This window comes from Gasterosteus aculeatus, chromosome Y (genome assembly GCF_964276395.1).
Source record: "Gasterosteus aculeatus chromosome Y, fGasAcu3.hap1.1, whole genome shotgun sequence".
Classification (NCBI taxonomy): domain Eukaryota; kingdom Metazoa; phylum Chordata; class Actinopteri; order Perciformes; family Gasterosteidae; genus Gasterosteus; species Gasterosteus aculeatus.
In genome coordinates this window covers 19,236,588-19,256,976 of record NC_135709.1, presented here as the reverse complement: position 1 = coordinate 19,256,976, position 20,389 = coordinate 19,236,588, and the positions used below count along the sequence as shown (strand labels likewise).

Below are 20,389 nucleotides of genomic sequence, written 5' to 3'. Positions count from 1 at the left end.
TTTACAGTACCTGACTTTTAACAACACAGCCCACTAATTCCACAACATTGAATAAATAAGTGTAATACATTTGAACACAAATTAAGACATGACTTAAGTTAAATGTATTTCCTGATAAAGTTAGTCTTCTGAGAAATACATGGTTATGAATTAATGAAGAAAATAAGAGATAAAGTATCAGTGCGATAAAGAAACAACACTGGGGATTCAGCAACAGTTAATCCTGCATACCTTCATTATGTGGAAAAGCTGCAGATAATAAAAATGAGGGCTAAAGACATATTGGACACAGATAATGATGAATGTGGAACATTCATACATAATGGATTCATTTAGAACAGATTCAGTCCACGTGGAGACCATGACTCATGTGCTTTCCCTGTGTGTGTCTCGGCTTTGTTAATTGTTGGTGAAAGTTGGAAAATAGTGTCTGTTCATACTGAGAATGAAATCCCCAAATTGTTTCTTTACATCCTCAGAACGTTCTTCTCTCTAACCTCCTGATATGGCCGCACGGTGCCTCATTACGTTGGCTTTCCCTTTTTCTTTTTTTTCCCCCTCATGTTTTTCTCACCCTCACTCCCACCTACACTGCACTTTCTTCTTTTCTCTCTCCCTCCCTCTCTCTCCCTCCCTCTCTCTCCCTCCCTCTCTCTCCCTCTCTCTATGACTATGCTGTCTGCCTCAGCTGTTGGCAGCTGCACTGAGTGCCTTGTGCTGTGGGGACAGGGCTGTCCAGAGCAGGGCTGAGTAGAGAGAGCGAGGGAGGGAGAGAGAGAGGGAGGCAGGAGACAAAATCAGTGTGAACGGGGGAGGAAGAGAGTGAGCGTAGATTGTCTTCACAAAGCAAACTGGATTAACAGCTGAAACAGACTGGACCTGTTTCTTTTTTTTTGTTCTGTTGCAAAAGGTAGAGACTCTATAACAACGTTGATGGCTGTTTTAAAAAAACGAGCTGCATGCTCGTTCGGTGCCAGGTCATAAAATGACGGCAGTATTACCCAATTCCGCTCGCTCTTCCTTGCATTTAGTGGGGTGAAGATCTCCTCTTCGTGCTCGGTTTGGTTCAGTTCACCTCGATCCTTCTGATGTCGGAGGTGACATTGAGGCATAACCACAGATTCTCCTCCGCAGGTTCTGTCTCCACTGGAGTTGGACTCTAACTTTGGGGTTTCGACCACGGGAACAGGAGAGGGGTTTCTGATTTTGGAGAGGGACGGGTTCTACTTATGGTTCTAAGTCTGGACTGACCCGCCAGCACTTTTTCCTAATCTGTGGACATCAGATCTGAGATCTGCGCGCACTGGAGGTGTGTATCGAAAGGACTCGTTTGCCCCAGGACCATGGACTCCGTCTTGGGCAGCATTCTGCTGCTGTGTGGGTCGATTCTGCTCAGGACAGAGGGCATCAGAGCTCAACAGACCAAAAACAACGTCCCTCGGCTAAAACTGGCTTATAAAGGTGAGATACTCTCCTCTGTATTCCGTCTAAAATTTCAGTTTATAAGATTTGTTATGAATTAATGTCCGTGTCCTATTGATTTAAAAAAAAAAAAATTGTGATATGATTTAAATTGCATTTGTAGTGCCAATGAAGTGACTAGAAAAGCTCATGGAAATTATCCCGAGACACAAAGACACTTTCTGTCTATTTATCTGTAAAGACTACCAGCAAAGCAAACTGGGATGAAACAAGTGGAGCATTCTGGTTTATCAGATGTATGCTTCTTGTGCCATGGATTAATGCTGAACTGTTTATTTAGTTTTAATTCAGGTAGTATTAAACAGGACATCTGTTTTATATGGTGCTGGATCACATTCCCATTTAATTGTGTTTATTTATTTAAACTAGTATTAATGATCTATTAATTTTGTTTTTGCCGAAACAAAAAAAAACTGAAATATATTTGGCAACCTCTAGTGGGTGTAGTAAAAATAATTAAGTTCCAAACAGCTGGGAATATTAAATAGGTATTAATGGAAATAGTATACTACATGGACCACATGGTGGTATTTAGGAAACGATAGGATTTGTCAGATATATCTTAAATTACATTTATCCTCAAATTACAATTACATTTTTCTCAGTAATTTATTCATGACTTTCACTTTCATGTCACTCTGCTCCTGTTTTTATCAAATATCTGTTATCAGTCTTGCAATACAAAGCGGTGCTCGACCTGGACTCCCTGGCATCCGAGCATCACGTATCCCTCTCTCCCTTTTCTTCTGTTACTGGATGTCAGTTTTCCGCTTCTTTCATTTCCTGCATGGTAATTATACTCAGGATGAATGGTGTACGTCTGTTTCAGCAGATGGCTTTCCCAAAGAGAAATGTATCTCGCTCAGCACTGGGAGATCCAAAATTACGCACACAAGCATGCGCACACACACACACACACACACGTGCACGGCCATCTGTACTTAGCTAATGATACCTATGAGCAAATCAGTCATTTAAAACAACACGCTGTCACTTTGGAGAAGCACGCCCATGCAGTGATGTGTCTATTGGAAGTTAGGCCTTCTGGTAGCAGCCTGGCCAGCTTAGTTATTTCCATATTCATTATTTCTATTAGACACCTCATTCGTATTTTGTCTGGAGGGCAAAATATTTGGCACCTTATCTTGCTGAGTTCCGTTCAAAGGATAGCGAGCAGGTATAAGCGACATGCCCGGAACGCGTTTTAAACATTATTCAGATAATACTGTAGAATTTATCAGACATTTTCCATAGCAGGTCCTATTACCCCTGTGACAGGTGAAGCAGACTCAGATTTACTCGTGGAGGCGAGGGAATCAGATGATCCACGATGGTGAATTACAGAGCAGTACCTGCTTAGACAGCCTGAGAAGTTGTTCTGTCCTGAGCCGGGAACATCTGATCAATGACACATGGGACTCCGAGGTGAAGGAACTCTGACCCCTACAGGTCACTGGGAATACTGGGAAAAGCACTGTGTGTGTGTGTGTGTGTGTGTGTGTGTGTGTGCGCATGTGTGTCCAAATGAATGCATGTGGGGTCAGGATTTCAAAAATATACTGATGACTTAAAAGGAAACTGCCCGTCTGGAAGGTGTGAAGCAAGGCAGCAGACACATTTACTTCTTGCTGAGCCACAGGAGATTGCAACAGATCTTAGAAAGTGAGGGTTGAAGGGCAGGATTGGGGTCGGGGGAAAGATCACAGTGGTTCCCCATTGCTACCTAAACAGAGCTGAGGTCCAACTGTATCAACAGCTTAGGGACGTGCTGATGATGATGATGATGATGATGATGAGATAGTGGGAGGCTTTGGATTTCTACATAGCGCACCAGCAACCATCATCCAGTCATTTTACGTATATCCTTTGTCATGAAATGGATTCACAAATGGATCCTCAAGGAGTACACAGAGATCCAGGGCTTTGCGAGTTTATTGGGCAACAAGGAGTAGAAGTAGTTGTTGTCCAGGGAAGCGAAGAGGGGGTACTTCAGTTTTATAAGATGCAAGTGTGTGTACTGCCAAAAGCACTCCTTCTCCTTCACTTCGACCTGTCCACCCCTTTCCTGGTCAGAGCCAAGTGTTTACACACACACGCACACACACAAACAGGCAAACCCCTTTACACACATCCAAAAAATGAAAACTCTTGATTACGAAGTAGGAAAAGAGCCAAGACAATGATAACTATAGCAAATACCTCCTTCTTTCACTACACAATTCCTCATTGTAGTAGTCATTCAACTGTTTTTGTTTTTGTGTTATTCTGGTTTTCATTGTGTTGCAAATGGACTTTTAATCAGAGAAGAGAGTAGTGTCTTAAGCCCTTTAATCCATAAACACGTCAAGAATCTTTGCAGTGGAGTTGGGTTTCTCGGGTGTGTTCAGTAAAAACTCTGAATGGCCCGTGAAGGGATTCTCTACACTTTGCGCTGGATGTTTGGGGACTTTCTCGGGCTCTGAATACTTTTTTCCCCTCCAACTCTGAACTGGATTCAGTAGGCGGTGTTTAGTTTTTCTTTAACTTGTTTCTCCGGGTTGCTGTTCCAGCTGCAACGTAATATGCGCCTGCTTTCATAGTGTACGATGTTTGAGGCTATTGTCTAACAAACAGGAGTAGTGTGTTGTGGATCGCTTCATTCAATATCCCAATATAAATAATACAACTTTACAATAGCATTGTCAAATTACAACATGGCAAATGTACAAAAAAGAGCATTTAAAGTGATTAAAGTGAAATGAAGGTGAACTTGTTGCCATTGTGATCTCACAAGACAAAAATGTGGTTAGCAAAATTTAACTAGTTTTGACCACAAATAGCCTAGAATGACACATAATAACTACATGTATACATCTGTACATCTATACAGGCAATATTGATATAATGCCGAGCCATAGATGAATAGAAGGGGCCGCTGTAGCTCAGAAGTCAGCGTGACTTGATTTAATAACATTTATTTTATATAACTTATGGTTCGATCACTTTCTCCTATCATCTGCACGGCGTAGATTCATTGAGCAGAGTATCTGAGCCAAAAGTTGATCCTCAAATAATTCACAGCAGCACACTGCTCCCTGGGGTTTAGACTGGAGTAGATGTAGAGGTTAGATTTCATCCGTATATTTTATGATTTATGATTCTAATAAAGTTCATCTTACATACAGCATGTAACCCAAAATGTTGAATGCGAAACATCTTCCAAATCACTCACCATAAACCCCAAACCAGAAAAATGTGCCGAGCGCAAAAGGTTTAAAGGGTGTTTGTAGGCCTTTCTGACTCTGAACAAATGAGGTGATTACTGATGGAGTTCAGTGGCGTTTTCCCCGGAGCGTGGATGAATCAGTGACTGCATACACTTTAAGTGACACAGTGATACGTTATGTTTTGTCGGTGTGCAGTCACACACTCGGCAATATGGAGTCAGTGAGACAGCTGCACAGGGGCCAAATGTCAGTGGTCCCATACACAGTGCGGCCACACGTGGGTAATTGTTCAAATGTGTTTCTTCTTTTTCTAAGGAAGCACTTAGATAACACTCCACGTGCCTTCCAGTTGATGCAGAGAAAGGGAGAGAAAGATGGAGGGAATGTAGGGTAAAAGAGTTTATTTTTATCGGTCTCACATGGGACTGTTGATTCTTTGCGTCCATCCGATCTGCCCCCTTATTCCTCTCACTTTCCCTTTTGTAGCTCCCTATTCCTCTCTCTCTGTCCCAACTCAAACATTTGGAGTAACTGAATATAGTAGGGGCGAAAGAGAAGGGGGGGTTGGTGAAATGGTTTTTTTAGAAAACAAATTGAGTCAGTGACAGAACGCAAACGAGAAAAGGAAGGGACCAAACCGGAGGATCTTTACAGCTCGAGCTTAACAGTTACGGGCTAAAAGAGTCAATTCGTAAAACATGACAGGGCAGCAGCTGACACCTGTTACAGGTCACACGTTTGCATATCCATCTGCTTTTCGTGTCTCTGTCTCTCTGGCCGTCTGTTTTTTATCTCTTTAAAGCCAATCACATTGTTTCTGGCACAACATTAGAAACAAATTATTGTAAAATAGAAAAACTGTGAGGTCAAGGGAGTTTAGATGTTGCAGCAAAACGTTTCCAAGTCGAAGGATACATGGGGAAAAAAAAGGAATGCTGCATTATCCATGCACATGTTGTCAACCCATTAACCGGAGGGAAAACAAGTTCAAACATGCGTAGGCCACTGCCCCAGGCGTGTCTTGGAAACATCCTGTTTCTTTCCAATTACACACATCAGAGCATGCTCCATAAACACATAGATTCACACACAATACCCATCCAGTATCTGTCTCTGGATGAATAGCTTTTAATAACTTAGCAGTAGTCTCTGTTGAATGGTCTGTTGCCATGGACACTACTCCCATGGACACTTTTCACAAACCAGACGAGTGTGTGTGTGTGTGTGTGTGGAATACAATACTTTCACTGCAACGTTTTATGACATTTTTTCTTCTTTCTTTCCATTCTTAAACTATGCTCTGTTATGTGCAACCCATATATACTTGTGTAAGTATATTCATCGACTAGATATGTTCTTTATGACTTGTAAAGATGTTCCCTACTTTTTATTTTTTTCCCTACAGCTCTGTGTCCTCAATTTTTACAAATTTTCTTCATCAAATCTTTTTTTCTTTTTTTACTCCATTTATGTTATCGCACTTTTTATTTTACATATCCTCTTAACAATGATTGTGACATCATACTGGCATCATTAATAGTAACACTGAAAATGCTACTCTACAAAGTTAATTTATTCAAAACAACTACTATAACTAAACATTTTCAGCAATAATAATAATATTTATTATATTATAATTCATATTAAAATAAGTATTACTATAAAACAAAAATTTGTACTCTATTCATTGTTGCAGGGTAAATAATGAACAGATAATGGAAGGAGGTCACCCTCTTTCTTTAGATGCTACAACTTATATAACTCTTTTTATTGTACATGCATATGAAATTCTCGGATGCTCCTTCTCTTCTCACTCTCTCGGGTTCTGACACACACATCAGAAAAGGGACATTCTCTTTGATAAAACATTCATGAATGTATTTGCTATTTACTCCCGAGGAAGAGCGCGAGAGAGAGAAAGGATTGTCCTGCGCTCCATAACTCTCCGCTCGTTTGTGTGTCTGGTCAATGGGAAGGCGTCATAGTGTGAGAATGTATTTGTGTGTTTGCATGAATAATTTCTCCCCAGGCAAAAATGTGAAAAAGCCATGGGTTTAAAGTGTAATATAAGTCGCTTTGGATAAAAGCGTCTGCTAAATGACCTGTAATGTAATGTAATGTAATGAATACACGCAAGTAAATATACACACACATTACACAAAAGGTGCTTTAATGCCCAAGTCGCAGTGCCACATTTAAAGGTCGTTACGGTTATAAGATTTGTCGTGACAAGTTTGGCTTTCTTCCATGAGAGCGAATGTTCCATCGTTGCCAGACCTGGCAGACCGCTGCATTACGCTGCAAACCGTGAGCTGCAGCCCATGGTAACATGTCCGGAGAGCTCATGTGGTTTAGTGTAACCCTGCAGTTTGGAATATGACACTTTAGCAGATTTATATCACATCATATGTTCCTCCCAGTTTTCCACTAACAAATTCTGTTTGGCTGTTGTGGTGAAGGTTACTTTTCCATGCAGACGGTTTGATAATTGGCTACGAGAGCTAGCATTACCTTCCCTGTCCAGTTCGGCTTGCCAGTATTTATCACTATCTGTCAGTCGACTTGTTGGGCCAAGCTTTACAGTTTATAGCCCCACTATGATTTATAAAGGAATGGAAGCTACAAAAAACAAAAGCTTTGGGAGGAGATTTTGATGACATAAAGACATTCACTATTTAAAGAAATGGCCAAAACAACCTAATGTAACATGTATTTTGTGCATGTGGAACATTACAACAGACAAGGCAGACTAGGGAATGAAGAGGTGAACCTCTGGTTACAGAAATGTATTGTGATTGGAAATGTTAAAAGCTTTCTAAAACCCTGGCCGTATCTTTCAGACACCAGTGGAAGTCTTTAGTATTGACCTGGTGTTTTTTTCTTCTTTTTTTATGGTACCCACAGTTACATTTTTTTTTTCAATATTACTATCATATTATGCTGAACATCACTTTTCCTTCCATTTTTCTCTGCAGACATGCTGGAGTCAAACAACCTGGTAACGTTTGAAGGCCTTGCCAACAGCTCAGCTTACCACACCTTCCTGTTGGACGAGGAGAAAGGACGACTCGTTGTGGGAGCCAAGGACCACATCTTCTCCTTTAACCTCCTCAACATCAGCAGAGACTACGCGCAGGTACAACCGTTGTTCGATTGTCTGTCTGGCGGTTTATCCCAATTAATAATTCATCGCGACATTAAGTTTGTATTCATTTCCGACCGACTTAATATCTTCCTTCAGCGTACATCTGCATCCAGAGTGCCAGTCAAGGGCTCAGGTATCGTGGGACCTTCTTTTCTGTTTTTAAAGAAAAGAGGCTCATGCATATTTCAGAGCAGGGCTGTCGCACACGATCACACGCTGCGTCAGGCATGTTAGCTGCATACCCGGATTAATAATGGAGTAAACTGAAACAAAGTGGATAACAAATCACATTGTGACCCGCATGCGCGCACACAGACAGTATCTGCATAGGCTCACTTTGTTAAAACCATTCGAGGTAGGGGTCAATTCTTTGCTAACATGCACAGTGGCCGTGTTTGTGTTGCAGGTCCCTTGGCTGGCTTCCTCCACCAAAAGAGATGAATGCAAGTGGGCAGGAAAAGATCTCTCGGTAAGAGCTAAAACCATCCATCTCGCAAGTTGGTTGCAGCATTTTGCCATTTGACATTTCATCTGTGCTCCACAAGTATGACATTTTAATCTACAACAATATGAGATTTTTTCAGATTGTTTATTCTACCGTGGTGACATATTCAATCTGTCTGCCAAGCTCACCATCGGTCTGTTTACAATCCCCGTGACTGAAACCACCGTTCTCCCTTTGTGACAATCCTCCATTTCAATCAGGAGAGACTCAATTGGAAGGAAGCATTCATTTATTAAACATTTGAGTGGTACAACGTCTTGGTAGCTCGGACCCCATCCTGCCGTAGGGATGTTGAGGTCGGATGAGGCATATTTCTCTCTGGAGTAAAGACTATGGTGGTGGCGGTTGTGGTAAAACTCTGTGTAAACACACGGTGAGGTTGTCTCTGCTACCTTCAACTTGTGTTATGAATTTCTATTTCAAAATAAAACCTAAGGCAATATGCTGGAATCTGAAATCATGTAAATGCTGTTTGTGCCTAAGTTTGCTACATGGACATTGGCCAACCTCTCCTCTTTGTGTTTTTTCTGTAAACATTGTGGCGTGGATGAATAAGGTGCCTTGAGGGGTGGTCTTTCTCTTATGGAGTCGAAGGGAAGTAAGAACTAAAGGGAGCTGGAGGAAGATGGAGAGTGAGTCGGCTGAGTACTGCAACCACTTCAGGAGATAAACCTGAGAGAACAGAAAGAGATTGATGGGTGTCAAAGGTGTGACTCACAATCGAAAAAAATAAAGCTTGCGTAAATGCCAAATAATAAAAATCAATTTTTCTAGAAAAATAAAGGAATATTCTTCACAGTTTCAGGTCTTGTGCTTGCATAAAGAAATCTAAAATTATACCTAATATTTATATTTAATTTCAAAGAGATCATACAGAAACTGCAGTAGCATGTTTATTACTTGGAACAATGATGCCCATTACTGAGATAAACCCACGCATGCAGGCATTTCAATGCAGGCAAAGACCGCTGCTTAGATGACAACAAAAATGTATGCAAACAGGGGCTGCTATGTGCCGATGACCGGAAGCCAGATGAACTTAGTCGTGCAAAATTTGTGTCACTATTGTGTTTTTCTTTCTTTTTGAATATGAGATTACACATTCAGTTTTATTTTAGGTCAGGTCTGCTCAGGCACGTGCTGCCAGAGCACAAGGAAATATGCCATATGCTAACGTAGCAAAGCATCCAACAAATACAGATGCTTGTTGTGATAATTATGCCTATATTCCTATAATAATCATGATGCAACATCATAAGAGCTAAATACAATGCAGGATCAAAACCCCCACGTACGTATTCTGCACTGACAGAATGACAGTAAGCCAACGCTGGCCTGCACTGCAGTGACGGGTAAACAGATTTTTTGTGTTTTCTCATCATTTTAGAACTCTCAGCATAGTTTGTAACAGCCAGTGTCCAGAGAATTACTGTAGATTACTGTAGAGGGCTTTGCTCTCCGTTATCATTGGAGTTTTTTTGTTTGTTTATTCTATTGTATTGAATTTTGATCTTTAATCTGACCTCCAAGTAAGTTAAGATCTGCTCATTTATCTCTTCATTTCACCCCTTTCTTCATGGCCCAAACGTCAGTTTCTATCACAACTAGCTTTTGGTTGACCGTGACACCAAAGTCTGTAACAACTTTTGTTCCTAAAGTCTATTAGCCATCCAGCTTAGTCTGTTCCTTGTTTTTCAGAGGGAGTGCTCAAATTTCATTAAAGTGTTGCAGCCGTTCAACCAGACCCACCTCTATGTGTGCGGGACAGGAGCCTTCCACCCTGTCTGCTCCTACCTGGAGGTTGGCAAGAAACCAGAAGTACACACACACACACACACATTTCTTTAGAAATGTGGTCAAACACCACAATGACCGTAAGCATTAGTATATGAAAGCTATGCCAAGTAGCATGTCAAAGTAAAGTTTGAGTGTGTCGTCAGGCACGATGCATTCCTGATAATCCTGATCCTTTGCTTCCCCTCTAAAAGTGTTATATCAGGTTAAATTAAACACCAAACTGCATATACTTTGGAGTCACGTTTCTGTGACTCACTATGAAACATTTTGACAACAAATGTGTCCAAAATCTATGATTTTGGATTCTGTGAGTTGTTACAATGCCATACTATAAAATACCATAACGTTCTCCAAACCGTCACCTTGTAACTGCTTCTAGAGAGAATTCCAGTCACACTGAACTCTTCTTTTTCTCAATGTAATTTGCCTCCTTAACTCGTGAATATAATGTTGTGACGCTGCTGTATGCTGTATTTGTCAGTGTAGTGGAACTGATGTGACTTTCTGTCTCTCCTGGTCCAGGACAGTGTGTTCAAACTGGAGCCTCTTGTAGAGAATGGTCGAGGAAAGAGTCCTTATGATCCCAAGTTACTGACTGCCTCCATGCTGATTGGTGAGTTTACGACTGGATTCACTGCGCTGCTCCTTCCATGTGTTTGTTCAAGATCGTATAAAACAGGAGAGTCCTGAAAACACCCTCTGCCTCGCTCTTTCATTTCAGAAGATTTAGAAGGTTTAAAGTCAATGTAAATAACAGAACAGGGCATCCCTGTCATTCATTACCAGTTCATCAGCTCTGTGGTTTGTTTTTACGCACTGGGAACCCCTCATTGGCAGGACTGCAAACTCTATATCAATCTAATTATACCTCATTTAAGTGCAGGGCGTGCATGGCAAATTAGGCTTTATTTAGCGTTTTCTTTGTACTTAATCCACATTCTTTCCAAATAAAGAAGAATAACGTGAGCATGTCTTTCCTCTTTAACCCCAATTATTCCCAGTCACATTGTGTTATATCGCACCGTTTAACCTAGCAGATGGCCATTTTCCAGCCCGTCACCTTCCATCTCCTCTTCCCTTTCTCTCTCCCATCTCATCACCATTAGTATGTACACCCCCTGTCTTACACCTCCGTCCCGTCCCTCCTTATGTGTCTCTCCATCCGCTCAACCTTCCCCTCACAGCCACCCTACTGTGATGAGGTCAATTACACACTCCTGATGTTCATCACATCCGCCACAGCCTGTGTTTTCTCAGGATTTGACGTGCGTCTGTCCCGCTAAGCACCTCAAATAATTCTTCAGACTTTCACACCTAGATCACTGGGGAGAAATAACCTGAAGCCATTTTCTTATTCTTTGGTATTGAACTCTTTACTCTTACTTTCAGATGGAGAACTGTATGCTGGGACATCAGCTGACTTCATGGGGCGGGATTTTGCAATATTTCGCACTCTCGGAAAGCACCACCCGATCAGGACGGAGCAACACGACTCCCGATGGCTAAACGGTGAGAAAGAAGAGAAAAATCACAGGTTTAAATAGCGAAGTCGCGTCAAATATGCAATACTTTTTAGTACCTTGATTTAATTAATCTGGCCTAATTTAGTATCCTAAAAATTGCAAATGAATTGCACATGGTGCACCGGTTTAAAGTCATTGTTGTTGTACAACAAAACTTTGTTTGGTAGCCCTGTCTAGGTCAACAATGTACAATGTACAAGATACAACAAACAATGTACAAGATGCTCACATTAGATTTCGTCTTTTATTTTATAATATTGACAGGGTTATTTATTACATGTTTTAATATTTTCATTTTATTGGGCTGACACACAGCTGTTTTAGTGATTCTTTAGGATCCTGTTTTTTTTCTGCATGGCTCAAACTATTGCAGGCTGTGTTTTAACGAGGACGAAGCACAAGAAGCACATTACTTAAACATGTTCTCCTCTCTCTGGCTGCAGGTGGAGTTCAATATAAAACTTTTTTTATTACCTGACATGCTCCACACTCTCAAGCCCTGCCCTATCATTTGCTTTCCCTCATTGCTCTTTTATCATTGCTCACTAAATAGATACTTTCCTTGATTTTTGTTGCAGATCCCAGATTTGTGGGCGTGCATCTAATTCCAGAGAGCGACAACCCAGAAGATGACAAAATCTACTTGCTCTTTAAGGAGAACGCTATAGACGGAGAGCACGCTGGGAAGGCCACACACGCCCGCATCGGACAGCTCTGCAAAGTATGCATGAACACAGTAAAAGGCAGAGAAATGGCCTCCAAGCACGCGCTGGCACTTAGCTCCTGTATCTGGAAAAACACTTGACGGGTGGCTTTCATCTGGGTGGGTTTCTGGGACTGTTATCTGTGATACGCACAGGACACATTCTTATTTCAGGAATCAAAACCAACTGGGATAGGACTTTTCGAGCCAGCATTCTTTGCCTCTGTGTTTGTGTGCAAAGCTGTAGAAAACAATCATACAGTGAGGCACACAGACCCCTCGTTAGGGTTTGTGCTAGAACTTAAATACTCTAGAGAAGTTCTAAAATTGAAATATTAATGGGTTGATTGACCGGCCTCCAAAATAATTAAGTTAAAGCACTTCCTACTCTGAAAAGGCTTTTCTATCGATACTCCGTCTTGTTCTGAGCAAGTGAGACCCTGGTTACTCTCTGCTGCAGCTTTGTGAGGAGAATGACGTTTACCACACTCCTGATCTGCTTTCTCTAAAGATTCATTAATAAGCCTTCACATACATAAGTCTTACAAGTGTATTACAATTTTCTTTTACACTTAAAAAATACCATACAAGATATGCACTATACAAGGGAAAGAAATGTATTAAATAGAACAATTTCTCAATTTTCTCAATATTTATGAGAGCTCTGAATAATCTAATTTCCTCACTGAGCTTGTTGATCTGATCTTGCCAATAGAATGACCTGGGAGGTCACAGGAGTCTTGTAAATAAGTGGACCACCTTTTTGAAGGCGCGACTTATTTGCTCCGTGCCGGGCAGCAATGGAATAGACACGCACTTTGATGAACTACGTGAGTAATTGCTCCCGTACCTTAAAAGGTGTTTCATAAATGATTTTGTTGGTGGTGAATGAGTCTGTAATATCAAATATGTCCTCTCTGTTGCTCACAGAGGATGTTTTCCTCATGAGCACAAAGGATCTTAAGAGCCCGATCATCTATGCGGTATTCACCACTTCCAGGTACCGTCCCCAACAGGGAAACAATTTTTGCTGTAATTGTGTTTTCAACAAGAACCCGACCGTTCCTCTACTGATCCGTTCTTTCTGCCCCATCAGCAACATCTTCAAAGGCTCGGCTGTGTGCATGTACAGCATGGCGGACATCAGGAGAGTGTTCCTGGGTCCTTACGCTCATAGAGATGGACCCAACTATCAGTGGGTGCCTTTCCAGGGACGCGTTCCCTACCCACGGCCTGGCACAGTGAGTGCACTGTTTACCGCGGTGTCGTTGCCTAATGAACTGGCCTCACACTTACACCTTCTTTTTTTTTCTCAACAGTGCCCAAGCAAGACGTTTGGAGGGTTTGATACAACCAAGGACCTGCCCGATGACGTTGTAAGCTTCGCTAGAAGCCACCCTGCCATGTTCAACCCCGTGTATCCCATTAACAATCTGCCAATCATAGTCAAAACAGATGTGGACTACCAGTTCACCCAGATAGTGGTGGACAGAGTGGAAGCAGAAGATGGGCAGTACGATGTCATGTTCATCGGCACAGGTATACGTTCATGTACATTAGAGTAACTATTGTTTCATACAAGGACACATATTGTTGCAGTATATTCTTTATTTTAATACATTGCATGGTTTGTGCTTCCTTGTTTGTGTTAGACATGGGGACGATACTGAAAGTAGTATGCATCCCCAGAGGCTCCTGGCATGACCTGGATGATGTCCTATTGGAAGAAATGACCGTCTTCAGAGTACGTTTCTTTCTTGTTGGCTAATGAATGACTGTTGAACGAGCAGGTGTCTTCTAATCCATCGATTTCATTGTCATTTTCTGGTTATTGCAGGAGCCAACAGCCATTACAGCGATGGTACTTTCAACAAAACAGGTATTACGTGGTCGTTCTTATTGCCTGTAAAAGAAACACATGGAGATCAGATACATAATAGAAAGGTGGTTTATTGTGACAACCCATGTCTCATAGGCAGTTAGAGCTTTCTTCAGAGGTGACACCTTGCTGCTGGCCTGAAACAGTGAACAAAGACATCCTTGTTCACTTCAAGATGAAACACTTATCTGACAATAATTCAACTTTTTGGCAGAAGTCTCGTCGAGACATTTTCCCAACTTGTATTTTCACGTCGCAAATAGACAAGCTGAGCCAAACATAGACGTATTACTCATTGAGACGTAACACCTCTTTGAAGCTCCTCTGGTGTAAATTTGGTGAATTTAAATTCTCTCTTTTCCCCCTCCACAGCAACAACTGTATCTGGGCTCGGAAATCGGTGTGTCCCAGATGCCTTTGCATCGGTGTGAGGTTTACGGGAAGGCCTGTGCCGAGTGTTGCCTGGCGAGGGACCCTTACTGTGCATGGGATGGCACCGAGTGCTCCAGATACTTTCCCATGGCTAAAAGGTATTGAATGCGTACCTCCACGTTTGTATCATGTCACCACCCTATCGTTGTGTATTACAAGCTGTCTGACACCTCGTACACACCCACGAATCAGACATGCAAAACATTGCCACAAACCTATTATGACACTTCCAAACAACAACTTTACGTAATCATTAGGTATCTCGCAAAGTATTAACACTGAATTTAATGAATAGTTTGGATAAATCACTAATTCTTAAACTGAACCTCTCAAAGTAGCACAGCTAGGACGGAATATTCAAATGAAAAGAACATTTGTGTTTTCCACACAGTTACCGCGGCCTGTTTCAGATAGATAAACATGCACAATGTGCAACACATGTTTGAGTCACGCTGGTCTAAGAACTACTTTTGTTTATCATATTGACTAAATTTAAAAGAGGTAATACCAGATTATGAGGAAGGCTTCCCACATAGCGATTGAGGACACAGAGCCGGAGCGAGGGCACAGCAACAGTGCCGGCTTTGTGTATTTGCCCAAACCCCCTTAAGGTAAAGGGTCGTGTTTCTAGCAGGGAGTCAGAAACATAACCTGCCTCATGTGTTTACCATACACGAGACCCAATATCAGCCATGTCTGGAGGCCGTCTGGGTGAACCAGGGCTGAGGTCGACGGTAGAGGTTTGGTGGTAGTGTGGTTGTAGCAGGGAACTGACCTGCATGTCTTCATGTATGTGTGTGCTTGTGTTCTGTGTGAAGCCTCCCACGCATAGCTCCATAGGGCTTATTGATCTGAAAGCTAGCTGCACAGCGTCACGTTCTTGCTCCTAGTTGGACTCCTGACTCGAACGTTCAAGCATAAGACAGACAGTGCAAACTCTCATCTCAAATTACCAACGACTACCGACGCTTAGGTTTATGTTTCACGCTTTACTTGAAACACTTTTGTATCTGCAACTCAGACGAATGACAGGCTGAAATGATTGAGTACTTTGAATTCCTACAAAAAATGTGAGCACATTACACCAATTCTTAAATCCTTACATTGGCTCCCAGTATGTCAGAGAATTAATTTCAAAATCCTACTGCTCACATATAAATCACTACATGGTTTAGGGCCAAAGTATATCACTGATGTGCTTCCACTACATAAGCCTTCAAGATCACTAAGATCTTCTGACACCAATCTGTTAGTGATTCCCAGAGTAAATACAAATCATGGGAAAGCATCATTTAGTTACTACGCAACAAACAGCTGGAATGAACTTCCTGAAGATTTAAGACTTGCCCCAACTCTGACCACGTTTAAAACAAGACTGAAAACTTTTATGTTCAGCTTCGCCTTCTGCTAAACTTGACCTACATTGCACTTTAACCTCTGCCTTTAATTAAACAATTTAAATAAGATTTTAATTTATAATTTTATTTGCTGTTTTTAATTGTCTTTTAATTCCTGCCTTTTATTTCACTTTATTGTATGAAATGTTATGATGTGAAGCACTTTCAGTCTGCCTTGTGTATGAAAAGTGCTATACAAATAAAATTGCCTTGCCTTGCCTTGTCTTACACACCCTCTTATTAAAAGCTTGTCTACAACGCTATTGGCTGCCGGCTGTTTATTTATTAGTTTTGGCCAATACTTTTGGTGCCCATCCAAACACACACCTGCACAAAAACACACACACACACACATACAAGGGAACCGGTGTGCCTACTGACTCATGGAGGTTTTTACATTTGTTCTTTCTGCAGGCGGACAAGGAGGCAAGATATCAGGAATGGAGACCCGCTCACACAATGCTCAGATCTGCAACACCACGGTACTTAATTGAAAAGAAAATGTATTTAACAAACAATTCTTTAATCAATACAATATGCAATATCTTAGTACCAACGGTTTTGCTCTTTTTTTCTAAATCTTATGCTTAGCTTTTGTTTAATGTATTTTATTTAACAGAAAAATAGTTCCAAAGAAAGTTCTGTCCTTTTCTCATTTGATCAAACCGGTAGAAAAGCCCAGTTGAGTGTGTGCGTTTTCTGTTTATCTGGTGGTGTGAAGACTTCATTTGGTCCATGTGTAGCTTCTAATTAACATTGTTCGGACCATCAAGCCTCCCCCGTGTCGGCGAGGCCTCCGCTCTCCTGCCCTCTAAGTGGTCTTAGTCCAAAAGCAGGACACTTTTTGGTGTCTAATACACTGTCATTATAGAATTCTTTCATTTTACTGGAAAGAACAGAAGGAAAAACAAATGTTATCAAACACTGAGGCTTTGAGGAGGAGTGATGCAGACACACAAAAAGACTGCCTACTCGGTAAGCAGCAAAGCTGCTAAAGTAAAGATTGAAGGGAAAAAATGTTCTGAGAGAATGAGAAACAGAATACAATTGATAATCTGGTCTTGGATCATAACCTTCAGCCATTATACCAACTGCTAATGTCACATACTTCAGCGCAAGGACCTTGGTGACTAATATACTATGGTTTCCATCCAGATGAACTAAGTGGACAGACGACTCTCCTGGATAAGACAATGTATGGTGTGGAGAACAGCAGCACCTTCCTTGAGTGCAGTCCCAAGTCTCAGAGAGCCCTGACATATTGGCAGTACCAGCCCTCCACTGATGACCGCAAACAAGAGGTGCACACACCTAATGTCTAAATATACTCCAAAACATTGATACACGCTGGATGGGGCTTTATAATCATTTCAGATATTTCTATCAAATTTCATTAATATTTCATTTTATTTCATTTTGTGTAATCAAAACAGCCATCAGTTTTAGTGAAATATATACTTGAAATTGTTTATTCTCTTAACTAATCTGTACCTCTCTGTGGCTGCAAATCCATTATTCTATAGATCAAATCAGAAGGACGTTTCATCCACACAGACCAGGGCCTGCTGATCCGCACACTCATCAAGAAGGATTCCGGGGTCTATCTGTGCCAGGCGGTGGAGCACGGCTACATGCAGACGCTTCTCAAGGTCACTCTGAAGGTCATTGACACAGAGCGACTGGAGGATCTGCTGCACCGGGATGAGGCTGCCGCAGCAATAGTTACCGCCCAGGATCTCTCCCCACCTCAAGAAACCCCAAACAAAAAGCTTTGGTACAGAGACTTCCTCTCTTTAGTCAATCACCCTACTCTGAACAGCGTGGACGAGTTCTGCGAGCAGGTATGGAAAAGGGAGAGAAAACACAGGAGGCAGAAAGCTCATCTGGTGCAAGTCCAAATACACCAACAGCAGCAGCAGCAGCAGCCGAAGGCTGTGATCCCTCGCGCCCACACGCATGCTCAGGGGCTCGCGGCCAAATGGAAACACCTGCAGGAGAGGCAGAAGGGACGCAACCGCAGGACCCATGAACTGGAGAGGGTCCCCCGCAGTGTCTGACCCGCAACTCTTGACTCACTCGAACCACAACCTTTTTTTCTCTAACCCTGATTACACTATCCACCTGTTTTACTTCATGCTGAGATACTGACATCTTCAAACACAGAATGGATAGAAGGTGAATTGGTAAATGGTGATAATGATCCCGAGCAGCCGTCTGGGTGTGTCCCGTGCGCGGGCAGCCGCGTTTACCTGCGGGACCGTGCAGAGGACTGTACACAAGATGGGACCTCGTATCACGCCAGAGTATTCAAGCACATCATCTCCAGCTGGCCTCTGTGGCCCGAACACTGAAGAAGAAAAAAATACAAAACAGTGTGAAGCAGCAAAAGGACGGGATACCACCGAACAGACATAAATAATTCCACACTGTCAAATATCAATGGCATTGTTTCTTGGCATGCTAGTTAGGTGTCTATCAGTGTCACTAAGTACCTAAAACTACCTGATAGTGATATGACATGATTAGGTGTGATTGCATAAGCAAATAGTCTCGAGGGTAAATGGAAAGCAGTGGAATTGGAAGCACAAAATGGAGCGGAGCTCATGGAAAGCACAACTTGGGATGTTTGATTACTTTTGGTGGTATAGAGACTGTTAAATGCGTGAACACAAGAAAGGAAAACGACCAAGCACTGCAAGCGCTTTGGTCACCATTTGACAACAAATACAACTATGTAGCAAAGAAGTGTAAATAATCTCTCATCCGACTCATCCGACTAAAGGGAATGGCTTTCTTGTTGTTTCATGTTGTCTCACCAGATACACATTTATTTAAGAAAACGTCTGTAAACAGAGAGATTTTGTACTAGTTGTGTGTCTGCGCCCTTGATAAGCTTCTAAAACAAAGTCAGGTTTTATTATTTTGCATTACATCAGTGCATGGAATGAGTTATTTCATGTTCATTTCATTTGTATACACTTGGTTTCCGCTATATATGTATTTATTGATATACAGTTATGTACATTGTGAGAATATTTTCTAGATGCGCATGCTTCTTTTTGTCCAAGGTATGATGAATCTGATCTACAGGACCAATCTCTTAAAAATATCTGAATCATCAAAAATACTGGAAGATATGTAACCCTATTCGTCAACATTACACGCATATCAAAGCAAACACAAGCTCAGCACAACCCAGCATCCTTATTTGTCTTCCACATGTTTTACCTCATAATCACAGTCTCCTCACAGGCATCGCAGTGAAACAACTTAATTTCACTGCATGTTCCATAAAAACTCTAGTTTTTTCTGATTTTAACAATTCCTCATTAGACAAAGCACACACAAAAACACAAATATGTAATGTAGCTGTGAACAGTATGTAAATAAAAATACTATAGTGTGTGTTTGACACTGTGTACTAGTGCATGAATACAATTGTAGTGTTCCTATTTTGCTTTAGCAATGATATACTAGTCTGGTGCTGTCACTGTTATTCTGTTTTTTGCCTACTCAGTACACAATATTAAGTATTTCAAAGATGTACATACTATTTCTGTTAGGACTCTTAACTGTACGACTGATCATTCCTGAGGTAGGCGTTCAAAAAAAAAAATATAATGTCAGATGAGCATTAAAACATATCAGTATATCAGATGACCACGTCCAGTCGGGGTCTGCAAACTACGTCTGCAGCCGTCTGCGAGAGAGCGAGTTTAGGCCAACGAGACAAGTTCAAAGCCAGAGTTGTGGTACTCTCAGTAGGGCTGTGCATACGATAAGCTCGTCATTATGAAGAGAAGACGTAGGGTGTGAAGTGCTGCTGCTGCTGCTTTTTGGCGAGACGACGATGATGGTTGTGATGTACTTTACTTATCTAATAAATGTCTCTTCATGAAGTGTCGGTTTCATTAAATCTATTTTTATTGTGATCTCACCTGCTTCTGTCAATGTATGTGGCTAGTGAAAGTAGGTTCTTGTAGCGTAGATTGTCCGATTAGATTTTAGATTTGCTGCGTTGGAGAGAGATGGAGAAAAAATAAACTGTTGTACTACTGCCCTCTGGTGGCTCTGATAGAAAAGCACACGCATATACTATTACGTGTATAGACATAGATACTGATACACACATTATATTTAACCCACATGGGAAAAACATGTCTGTATAGCATACATGAGGCGCCAGGTAAAAATATGGCATTCCTGGTGCAGAAGTTCAAAACACAACTGTTTTTGTCACAATAGAGCTTCTGTTTGCAGATCGGGCCACCTTTGATCCAAGGTCACAGGTCAGCAAGCATATGTCTCATCTGGGATTTG

General features: G+C 41.5%; 1 protein-coding gene across 2 annotated transcripts; it reads left to right on the top strand.

Annotated features, from left to right (window-relative positions):
• Positions 1-689: 689 nt before the first annotated feature.
• On the top strand, positions 690-19,968 carry LOC120812303 (semaphorin-3ab-like). Of its 2 annotated transcripts, none has more exons than XM_040168137.2 (17): positions 690-1,461; positions 7,664-7,824; positions 8,240-8,302; positions 10,037-10,138; positions 10,658-10,748; positions 11,525-11,644; positions 12,237-12,379; positions 13,077-13,191; positions 13,292-13,361; positions 13,458-13,602; positions 13,681-13,900; positions 14,014-14,105; positions 14,199-14,240; positions 14,613-14,770; positions 16,484-16,551; positions 17,225-17,370; positions 17,593-19,968. In XM_040168137.2, the coding sequence occupies exons 1-17, from the start codon at positions 1,344-1,346 to the stop codon at positions 18,124-18,126; spliced, it is 2,388 nt and encodes a 795-aa protein (XP_040024071.2). In that variant the 5' UTR covers positions 690-1,343; the 3' UTR covers positions 18,127-19,968. The 2 variants fall into 2 exon arrangements, with proteins under 2 accessions (XP_040024071.2, XP_040024068.2); XM_040168134.2 differs by having other exon boundaries at positions 10,037-10,156.
• Positions 19,969-20,389: the final 421 nt, after the last annotated feature.

Excerpts from the sequence above, each read along its gene's own strand:
- LOC120812303 (XM_040168134.2), top strand. The coding sequence starts at position 1,344 with ATGGACTCCGTCTTGGGCAGCATTCTGCTGCTGTGTGGGTCGATTCTG. Across the intron at positions 13,192-13,291 it reads CACGCACTTTGATGAACTAC|AGGATGTTTTCCTCATGAGC; the intron begins GTGAGTAATTGC and ends TGTTGCTCACAG. Across the intron at positions 17,371-17,592 it reads CTGATGACCGCAAACAAGAG|ATCAAATCAGAAGGACGTTT; the intron begins GTGCACACACCT and ends ATTATTCTATAG.